General features: G+C 42.6%; 1 protein-coding gene across 3 annotated transcripts; it reads left to right on the plus strand.

The window, feature by feature from the left end:
* Positions 1-6,733: 6,733 nt before the first annotated feature.
* On the plus strand, positions 6,734-10,430 carry LOC121712059. 3 transcript variants are annotated; one of them, XM_042096028.1, is made up of 6 exons: positions 6,734-6,879; positions 7,099-7,190; positions 7,773-7,967; positions 8,069-8,148; positions 8,260-8,720; positions 8,931-10,430. In XM_042096028.1, the coding sequence occupies exons 1-6, from the start codon at positions 6,846-6,848 to the stop codon at positions 9,224-9,226; spliced, it is 1,158 nt and encodes a 385-aa protein (XP_041951962.1). In that variant the 5' UTR covers positions 6,734-6,845; the 3' UTR covers positions 9,227-10,430. The 3 variants fall into 3 exon arrangements, with proteins under 3 accessions (XP_041951962.1, XP_041951960.1, XP_041951961.1); XM_042096026.1 differs by having other exon boundaries at positions 8,260-10,430; XM_042096027.1 differs by lacking the exon at positions 7,099-7,190 and having other exon boundaries at positions 8,260-10,430.
* Positions 10,431-11,728: the final 1,298 nt, after the last annotated feature.

An 11,728-nucleotide genomic window follows, 5' to 3' on the forward strand; every position in this document is an offset into this window, starting at 1 on the left:
GTAACCATTCAGGCAGCATTGTAGCATAGTGTTTTCATTTCCTAAAACAATACAATATCATATTGCAGATGTTGTGGGTTACCTGGCTGTAAAAATATTCTGTTCTCCATTCTCTGCATGTTTATTGTAACTAAAGTTTTCTCCGGGTTTCATTTAGAACAAATCAATTTGTCAGAGCAAGGACTGTTCCTCCATTGTGTATAATGAAATGACACGTCTCAAACAAACAATGCCTAGGTAGGTCCAACTGCACGCCATCCCAATTCCCCTCTCGCATTACAACAACATATCATCCAGATAAAACACAAATTAGTCGAGTTTGTGTAACCATTACAAACACAAGGCACCAATCTAAAAACCCATATTACCTGAAAAAAGTCATCTGAGAGTATTTTTTTTTGTTTACACAGCCACATTATTGATCGGCCATAATTGACGTCTCAGTCAAACACGGAAAAAAAAAAAAAAATGAAGCCTATGCTCTCATCAGGTTGAAAGGACGGCCCCTCGGCATAAAGAGGATTAAATAATATCTGAAGAGATGGGTGATGGGCATGGGGCCAAGGGAAGCTACTCCTCTCCAAAATGAATAACCTCATCCTTCTGGGGCGGGTAGGGTCCTCTTCAACTCGACTCCTCTGATGGGTCTGGCAGTGGACCAGAGTCAGGCCCATCCCCTGCGGTCTGACAGCACACTGTAAATTTGGGAGCAAGCCCATGCTAACTGACAGGCTTTTAGAAGTTTACAGAGCTTTGGCATGGGGAAATGTACCGCCCTGGGGGCACATCCAGACTCATGGAAGCTTCTGGAAGCAGTGCTGCCCTTCAAAACGAGTTTGCATGCCTAAGGTGAAGCCCGCTGAGTTCTGTTAAGATGGGCTCCAAAGTTTGGCACTGTTAGATAGACTAAGCAAATATTATGGACATGCTCAATGTGATGATGTGGACACATTTTCAGCCTGTTTATAGCCTATTTTCCAGTTTGTATTTTTCCCTATTTGTTGACAGGATTTTAACACACTGAAATGCATAAACTCAACAAATGTTTGGTTTTTTGGTGTTTTCTTACATTTCTTCTTTCTCAGCAGTCCTATGGGGTGACAGACATCACTGTGTTCCTCCTGCCGGATCCTTCAGTACAGCTTTAAAAGCTCATCTTTCTCCCCTCTGGCTTACAGCCTTTCTCTGTCTTTCTTCCTGCTCTTATTCTCTCTCTCTCTCTCTCTCTCTCTCTCTCTCTCTTCTCATCTTTCTCCACTCTCCAATACACAGACAACACTTGACCTCTGGCCAGCTCCAAACTCAATATTCTGACAGCCATATTTTCATAGGCTGTTATTATAATGATACAATGTGGCGGTTTCCGTTCCAGCCAAACACTTTCTGGTGACATTAATGGTCACTCTCTCGGACCATGAGAAAGTGAAGTCTCATTTCCGGGGGCCAGAATGGTCAGGAAGGCTACGGTACACTCTGTCCAGGAAACATGAGGCCACAATTAGTTCTTCATAAGTGTGACTGGGGCTATGACTTTGCCATTATGTTTTTACTCAGAGTGACCAGAAGAGGAAATGAGGGGGACATCTCCATAATGGAGGAATTGAACAGGGTGTTGAGATAAAACATTGTCCTCTCCAAGACACAGTGTGGGGCCTCCCTGTAGTCATTCATTCGACTTGACATTTTAGTTTAAGACCGCTTAAATCTGAGTTGACCCCCAAGGGTTGGTAAATACACTTTAATCAGGGATTTGCCCCCATGTCTACTGTCTGCCCCATAGTACTGGGCACTCTCTCTCTCTCTCTTTCTGTATCTCTCTCTGAATTCAAATGGGTCCACTGCTTTCTGATTTTGTATCTAGTGCAGATGTTTTACAGTTTGATATATTTATATCAGCAGATATTTGCTATTGTTAATATGAATGGGTGTTGCTATGGAGCAGGGGCTATTGTGGATTACTTTTTTGTTAGTGATCTAAATCAATAGGCAGAGGTGTGTTTAGGATGGGTCTAAATCCACATTTGCTAATTTGACAGAGAAATGGTCTCTGTGCCAGGCAAAAGGGTTGCACTTAAGTTTCCTAATAAATCATGGTTGTGTTGATGCAACTAATCAATGATAACCCATTCCCAATGATGAGTGCTTACATGTGTTGAAACAACAGTCTCCACCAAAACCTGCTTTGCTGAAACAGGTGTGTATATGTGATACACCAAAGCTTGCTTTTCTGAAACAGGTGTGTTTGTGTGATACACCAAAGCTTGCTTTGTCCATTCGTCTCCCCTCATGTGGTTGTCTCCAGTCCCACTCCAGACCAATCAGTCATCATTACGGGAGGGCCATTTCAACTAATGAGCTTTATAAAAAGACTCATAAAGGCTTAACTAGTATTAGACATTAGATGTGTGGAGGATTCTGTTGAGTTAAGCCACTGAGATTAATGCAGTCATTTGATGTGTCTTTAGCTATTAATAATACTGGAATGGTGTTAACACTGAGTGATACCTAGCCTGAGAATACCCATACGAACCTTTGGAATTTGCTCTGCAGGTCCGTCTGGCCAAGAGGCCATTGAAGCCCATTTCCAATGTCCCTAAAACATAGCAACGCAAATACAATCGCTAATCCGGCATTGAGATGTATTTCTTTGGAACTGAGTAAACATTTAAAACTTTACACTAACATAAGGAGATTGCTTCACTTCTGAAACAATTTGGTAAGAGTTTAATGCACCAATTTAAGTTTAAAGTCAACAAACCTTTTCCAGACCCACTGTAAATTACAACTGAGAAAGTATGCGTGCTAACCAGGCTAAGTGTAATTGGGGGTCAGTCTGGGGTATTACACAAAACAAACATGAAAATACTGAGATATTTAAGACACAAGTACAATGTATAAGTATACTCTTTTGATCCCGTGATGGAAAAGTAAAACAAAAGATTAATTTGATGATGAACTACTCAATTTCATACACTTACAATTTACATTTATTCATTCAGCAGACACTTTTTATCCAAAGTGACTTGCATACTGTATGTATTCTATTACAAGGGACTACATTGTGCCCGGAGCAACTTGGGGTTAAGTGTCTTGCTCAAGGGCCCAACGGTGGAAGCCAGGAATTGAACCCACAACTTTTCAGGCAACTGCACGCTATCCCAGTTCCTTATTCACTACTCTATAAGATGTATAACCTTAACTAAACTGTAGGAAGAAATGTTAACCTTAAGGGGATGTGCCTTATACATACTGATCTATATTTACTCATTTACACTTTTGGTCTTGTTTGTGAGCAAGTTATTCACGGAAATGTACAAGTAGACAGAAACTGAGATGATGATTTGTAACTAGCATCTGTGGTATGCCTGTTCTTTTCAAAGTGTTTTGGAGTACATGCTGTTTCTGTATGGATAGTATGGGACTTAAAATAGAAAACTGTCAGGCCTCGAGAAAGCTGGCGCCCATTATTTACAGGGATCAGGTCAATATTGAGGGAATATCACAGATGTCAGTCGTTAGGGGATACATCCTTGTGGTCACTGTTGATGAGTTAGGTAATGGAGTCATACGATGATTGACATACTACAGATGGAGATGTAAGCCTGACAGAGGGGCATAAGAAGAAGTGTATTTGTATCGTATCTTCGGACTGCGCCTGTTAGCGACATGACGTAAGTCCCAGGTACCGTGAATAAAGCTTTCTGAGATTTATGATTGACTACTGACTCTGCCTGAGAACTTTCGAGCAAATCCAGAATTTTACACCACAAAACACAATGTCATGGCTACTGTACATTGAAAGTTAGACATTTGGTGTGTATGGTTATGGACTGTGTTTCCACTGGCAAGGAGTGCTATGTCTGGCACGGTTATTTCCCATAAGCATTCCCCAAAGTGAGTAATTTCTCTGCCAATTCACTTCCGCTAATGAAATATTTACTGTAGATCCTTCAATGGTGCACAAAACCTCTCAAATTGTGGTCTCAGTCCCATGGAGAGCAGAGGTATGTAGGTATGTGAGGTATGTAGATATGTGAGGTAGGTATGTGAGGTAGGTTGGTGGGTATAGGATGTCTGCATGGGCAGTGAGGGCTGTGACTTAAGTCTAAGGTACAGATGGGGAGAACCACTGTGATTATTGTTCTCGATAATTCTTGCATTTTGTATCTTCTCTTGACATAGGGGTGAATTCTCCAATGTGCATTTCAGCCTGGGTGAATTTTCTAATTCACTTAAATCTGTCCTTTTTTGCAAGGAGCAAGCCCAAAATCTGGGCGTTTCTTATACAACTCTTGCACGCATTCTGCCACTGATTGTTATGCCAGTCTCTCTACTGTAAACTGCAACTGCAGGTCAGTTTAAAGCTTTGTTGGCATAGATAAATTATTAGATAGCAGCTGCTATTGGCATAGATATTATTAGAAGCAGCTGCTATTGAAACTTTGCCTTTATAAACAAACCACAAAGCAAAAGGAACATTTTGTTAAGTCAATTCTTTGTTAGGCTATGTGATGGGGCAGCCGTGGCCTACTGGGGGGCAGCCTAGCCTACTGGTTAGCGTTTCGGACTTGTAACCGGTTCGAACCCCGACCAGTAGGCATGGCTGAAGTGCCCCTGTGCAAGGCACTTAACCCCTCACTGCTCCCTGAGCACCACTGTTGTTGCAGGCAGCTCACTGCACCGGGATTAGTTTGTGCTTCACTGTGTGCTGAGTGTGTTTCACTAATTTATGGATTGGGATAAATGCCAACTGTGAGGGAAATTTGGTCTCTGCATTTAACCCAATCGGTGAATTAGTGAAACACAAACAGCACACAGTGTAGCACAGTGAAGCACACACTAATCCCGGCGCAGTGAGCTGCCTGCTACAATGGCGGCGCTCGGGGAGCAGTGAGGGGTTAGGTGCCTTGCTCAAGGGCACTTCAGCCGCAGCCCACTGGTCGGGGCTCGAACCGGCAACCCTCCGGTTACAAGTCCAGAGTGCTAACCAGTGGGCCACGGCTGCCCCACTTGTCCTGCTGCTGGAGGCTTGGAAACGCTGGAAAGAAGATCTAAAAACAGGAGGGAAAAATGGGGGAATACCAAAACGAGTCATTGGGGGCTCCCACTCCTCTTTTCCCACATATTAGAAATACATTTGTTTCACTGCACTTTCAACTTGTCTCGTGTGTGTTTGTGTGTGTGTGTGTGTGTAAACATATGATGATTGAACCCGATTGATGGAGTCAAAATTGTCTTACTCCTGTTGTGATCAATACGTGTCACAGGTTGTGTAAATATGCTGTTAAATTCGCATTACAGGAAAAGTAGCCCCTGGTAACTGACGCCATTTCCACTTTCAGAATATCAAATATTGCCTGCCGGTAAAGTACAGCTTTTCCAAATGGAAATGTCATTTTTCCCCTGTGCTGACTGTCACTGACCAAAGCACGCCTCTGACAGATATTAGAGCCAATCTTTTTGGCTGTCTGTTTGTGAGAGTAACTTTCTCACACTTGGGAGCGGGGAGCGAGAGAATGTTATGTTAATACGACTCACTGCACAAACAACAAAGCAGCGACAGGAATGAGAATGTCAAAAGCTTTGGCTCAGAATGGCAATTCTGTTTCAGTGACTAACAGAGAAAATGGAGCATGTACGTTATGATGCCAAACATGTGACAATGCTTTACTTGACTTTTCAGCGCTGGGTTGGCGCCCACTTTCATTCATCATCCAATTTATATGACCTGGGCTCTTTCTGCAGCTCATCTGCCTTGGACCTTGGGCCAGAGACTTTCTAATGAGGAGACACAGCACTCAAAAAATCCTCCATAGAAATGCATGGGGTTAGTTTGTAACGCCAATATGGCCGTTGTCTACACATATCCCACCCCTTCCTCGTCGAAATGTTGACATGTGAATACATTGAGCCAATCAAATGGTGTGTTGAGAAGACATCGTGCCAATCATGTGTTGTGATCTCGCAGCTGGAGCACGGTTGGTGTCGTGAAGCCTTGCGCACGCGCATTTCTGCCGAATAGGATGCCCGATGAGTGCCCAAAAAGTGTTGCAATATGGCCACCGAGTGGAGGGACTTGCCTAAAGATAGATAGATACAGTAGATAGATAGATAGATACTTTATTGATCCCCAAGGGGAAATTCAAGGGTCTCAGTAGCATACAGACATCACACACAACATGCACTTACAGCAGAAATGGTAAACATAGTATAACAAAGTATAAGTATAAACATATAACTAAACTCCACTGTACAATAAAGACAGTAGAAGATAAGAAACAAAGAAGAAACAAAACGAAATACTAAATATACTATATAAATTAAATTTAAAAAGTCCAATGTGCTTGAGGGTGATCAAGCATAAGACGCTTGTAGTGACAGGGCCGGAACTGATAAGGTGCTCAAGGGAGTGAGTGTCATGGTGAAGGTGCAAAAAGTAGTCCAACCATAGTCCTTTAGTTATGTGTGCATGGTAAGGTGCTCAAGAGAGTTAGTGTCATGGTGAAGGTGCAAAAAGTAGTCCAACATTAGTCCAACAGTGCAAGAATAAGGTCTAGAGACCAGCATAAATAATATGGACAAATAGGAGAGTAAAGTATAATGTAGACAAGGTAATATAAAAAACTATGTCAAGAACAGGTTGAGGTAATTCGGTAGTTGCACGATTAGAACGTTTACGATTTCTGCTTTAGCTTTGGTGAGCGCCCTCATTTCCGTTCCTGAAGATGGCGCTGTTTTACACAAGGTGTCTGCTCGACCTTCCCAAGGTCACCATTAATGATGTTCATCGCATCATTCAGTCAGCATCGTCAGCGCCGAGGAGTAAGAGGGAGAAAGGTTTCAAGATGTACATATCAAGCTACATCGACAATTACGAAGGTAAGTAAATATAATCCGACCCTCACACCGAAGGTGGCACTAACGTTAACGTTAGCTATTGCTAACCTTGCTTAGCGCAGCTATGTTGCAGTGAAGTTAATTTAGCGGAAGCTTTTACTCTCGACTATAAGTTTATTTAATCGATGTTTGCCTGTGTAATGAGTAATGTTAATGTTGTTCTGCTTTCATAATGATAACATGATGCTATACCCATATTAGTGTCGAACAAAGAGCCAGGGACAGGGAGAGTCAGCGTCCGAGCTACCTGCCACAGGTCTCTCAGGAAGAGTGAGAAACCTCACGACCTCAGAGTAGGAATTTTATATAGTTCAGTTATATTTTCCAAGCCAGTTCTGCACTAATTATGTTCATGGGGTTTTCATGTAGGCATTATAAACGGATGTTGCCCTCTGAATGCCATTATATAGTATTTAATCAATACAGCACTTGAACATGGAACCGAAAATTAGTGAGCGCCCTCCCTCTCCCCCTTCCTTCGACTGTAAAGCGCTTTGGATCAACTGCTTTGAGTTAAAATCCACAAACTTGACTTGATAGCCTATCTGAAAACCCCAGAAACTGATTGTGACAACGATTTTTAGTTACTGTATGTCAAGTTTCAGTTATACTGTGAAATATTTTCCACTTATGACACTGTAACATTGTTTATTGTAACGTTAGTTACATCTAACATTGATTATATTAATGGACCAGAGGGATGTTATTTTGTTGTACATTTAGCCTAAGCTTTGAGCCTAAACATGATTAATTATGGACTTTTCTATGTCTGTACTTTTTTTTTTTTTTTTCAAATATCATGTTAGTGGTTATGGTTATATGGATGGCTTAAATACATGTATTTTCTGTTTGTTTTGTTTTGTTTTAAAATGAAGATCATCCTTGATGGCTCCACTCCAGTGCAGCTTTGTGAGGCTGTGTGTTCCTGTGTGGCTGGCAAGGTTCTTTGCAACCACAACGTTGCCCTGCTTTACCAGACGGCGCATTATTCACAGCTCCACCTAAGTGCTGTACCACCTGTCCTGAGCTGTACTGAGACAGAGCAACGCTGGCACAAGCCACGGACTATGGTAACCCTGAAAGTATTATGAACTGCATAGCACATTGTGTTTGGTCTTTCTTGAATGGGCATGCAAAGATTTGATCTGAAATCATTACTACATTTTAACAGGGTGTGAAACCAGGTCGCGTAAGGGACATGGTTGTCATGGCAGCTAAGCCAAAACAGCGGACCGTAGGAGGTGGTGTCAGGTAATATATTATCAATCTGAAACTACTTACATACTCTACTTTTATAAATAGCTTGGAACAAACAAAAAAATAATTACTGTACTGAAAATAAATGTTACTGTTTGCATACAGGAGCACACTGTATAAAGCGGTGAAGGGGGAGCTGCCAGATCCAAATGTGCTGAGAGTTGCTGAGGTTTACGCTGACTTCCCTGCGGAGTTGGCGCCTCTCATCACCACCCTGGCAATCAGCCCTGATATCCCTCTGGTCGATTCAGCCCTCGGGAAGGTCCAGGAGGGAAGCCTCATTGCCATGCAGCACCCGGTCGTCGTCAGTAGGTGTATCCAGTACCATCCCGATGCACCTCCACCACCACCTCTACCCCTGGCTGATTACAGATTGGAGCCTACAACCTGCCAGTTTGTTTGCAGTCTTCAAGAACAGCTGCATCTAGTTTCCCTCCAAACCAGTTGGGAAGCAGCCAGACAGGTGGAGGCCTCTACTCGCGACCAAAGCCTTTCAGCTGAGTGGTACCGGGTTAGGAGCCAGCGTGTCACGTCATCCCACTTCAAAGAGGTCTGCCACATACGAGGTGAGAGTGCTGCACAACATCTTGCAGAGAGGATGCGGAAGGGCGTGGTTCAGACCGCTGCAATGAAGAGGGGCCTGGCACTAGAGCCAGTTGCTGTTGAGGAATACAGCAGGGTCAAGAACATCAACTATTGGCCCTGTGGATTTGTAATCCATCCTGACGCTCCCTGGTTAGGTTATTCCCCTGATGGCCTTCTATTTGATCCCACAGAAAACCCTCCATTTGGCTTGGTGGAAATCAAATGCCCCAATGCTAAGAGCTATGTTGACTGCAAGTACTTGCGATCAAATGGCAACACCATGTCACTTAAACGGCAACACGTCTACTATTGGCAGGTCCAGGGGCAGCTTCTTGTCACTGGCATGGAATGGTGTGACTTTGTTGTCTTTGCAGAAGATGACATGGTCATTCAAAGAATATACAGAGACACAGAGATTGCTGAAGTGATACGGGAGAGGGGAGATCACTTTTTCTTTTATTTTTACATGTCTGTTTGTTTAAAATAATCTTTGTTCAATTACAACTGTTTAAAATTATCTTTGTTCACTTACAATAGTTCCACATTCAGTGTTCAGTTTACAAGTGTTGTTGTTGTAGATTACTCAACTTTTTAAAATCATTTAATCAGTTCAAGTTTTAGTTTAGTAAAAATGAACAAAAACATCTCTACATTTGGCGATACCTGTGCACTTATAAAAATGAACAAAAACATCTCTACATTTGGCGATACCTGTGCACTTGTAAAAATGAACAAAAACATCTCTACATTTGGTGATACCTGTGCACTTGTAAAAATGAACAAAAACATCTCTACATTTGGTGATACCTGTGCACTTGTAAAAATGAACAAAAACATCTCTACATTTGATGATCTCATTGCTTGTGCAGACATGACCACCTGTGCCTTGTTTTCTGGTACACAAGTCTTGTATAGATTTGTAAAATGAAGATAACATTGCTTGTGCAAACATAGCCACCTGTGCCTTGTTTTCTGGTACACAAGTCTTGTATAGATTTGTAAAATGAAGATAACATTGCTTGTGCAAACACTAATAACAATAACTTGTTTGTAACGAACAACAGAAATCTGTTCAGTTGTATAGATTTGTAAAAATGAACAATAAAACATTTAAACCATTAAGAACTGATTATTTGCATAACTGATCATTAGATGAAAGAACTGATTATTAGGCCTAAGTGACAGAACTAATTCTAAAAACTAACCACTTTAAAGCTCTCACTTCTTTGCAGCCCATGCCTTAACCAGCGGTCCATTCTGATAATTGGACAGGAGGCATGCAACAGAAAACAGCTGGTCAATGCTTCCACACATGGACAGAGGGATGACAGCATCAAATAGTTTGTTCTCCTTCACCCTCCTGATGCTGCGCTCGACATGGACTCTCAAACGGGCAATTGCCTGTGTCTTCTGGACATCCTCTTTGGTCATTTGTGCGTTCTTCGACAGGAAAGCTGGTCGGTACACTTTTCCTGGGCAGAGATTGTCCACCAAGAAGCCCTTATCCACCATAATGGCCATCTCTTGTGTAAGAAGTTTAGTGATGCCTGACAACCTGAAAATCTCCCTGTCACTCATTGAACCTGCATACAGTGGTGAGACAAAGGTAATTGCACCATGTGGTGCAATGCCAATCATGGCCTTGAAGGTGGTGTGCGACTTGTATGTAGAGTAGACTTCACTCTGCAGAAGGAGAGAGGAGGGAGTCTGACAGTAGATATCTGTGCAATCAAGGACCACTTGTGTATCAGGGAAAAAGGAAAAATCTGGTGGTAGATGAGCTTTCACTTCTGGTGGAATCCAGAGACGAATGGAACCAAGCAGAGGATACAGGAAGTGGGTCCACGTTGTGATTATTCTGCTGGCCGTGGATGAATGAATCCTGAAACGGATGGCGAGGTCCCTCAGGTCCAGACCTGCAGAGAGGTGCATCAGAAAGAGCAACAGCTCATCCACAGGGGCAAGCTTCGTAGCTCTCGGTTGGGCTGGTTCACTGCTACCACTGCTACTGCTACTAGAGGTGATCCGTACCATCTTAGTCTTAGCAGCTGGCTCCACCAACTCCCAAAAACGTTTGAAGTGCTCATAGGAAGCAAATCTGCAAAAATATAATCACAATATGCTATATGCTTAGAGGAGTACAAATCACATAGTATCAGTATGAATGTTGAAAATGACACTTTGCAAAATATTATTGTGACAGGCTACTAGGCCTATACTGTCACTATATCAGTATAGTCTTATTAACAACAACAACAATCTTTTTTTCTATTTCCTATATGAACAAAGTACTAGGGTATCTTATCCTTTAGGCTATTAACGTTATCAATCCTTGAGCAGATATAGCCTAAGCTACACACATCAAGGCTGCCTAACCCTATTCACCTAAAAAAAAATGAATAACGTACATAGTTGTCATTTTATTTTTTTACATAGCCCTTGTCATTATATGATTTTGGTTTTATGCTAGTAGTAGCAACTATGCAGGAAGAATGTCCAGACGTGGATAAAGCATGCTAGTGTGTTAACAAGTGGCCCTGAACCAAGCAGAGAGAGGCGACACCATTATAAACCTACCTGGTGTAATACCGGAGATCCGCATCGGATCCAACGATGTGCTGCAGTCCAAAACGAGATTGCAGTTGAATGGATTCCAGCTGGTGTTGGAGCTCAGCGACCTTCTGCGTAAGGGCTTCACACTTGGTTACTAGCTCAAAAGACGACGTTGACGTTGACACACTGTATGTATGATCAGGCGGCGGTGGCAGCGGTGCTTCTGGAGGGTCAGACGCACAGGCCATGTCAGGGGACGGGGGTCTTGGACGTCGCTGCCAGACATTAAGCCTGGGAGCTGGTAAGGAGAAGTTGTTCCACGAAAACAAGCAGGGAACGACACCTTTCTTCAATCGTTTTGGCCCCTCGGTAGTGGTAAAGTCATCCGGGAGGAAGTGTCTGCTGCAAACCCGAGTCCCTTCTGTAGGAACAAAGT

Source organism: Alosa sapidissima, chromosome 6, assembly GCF_018492685.1.
Source record: "Alosa sapidissima isolate fAloSap1 chromosome 6, fAloSap1.pri, whole genome shotgun sequence".
Classification (NCBI taxonomy): Eukaryota; Metazoa; Chordata; class Actinopteri; order Clupeiformes; family Clupeidae; genus Alosa; species Alosa sapidissima.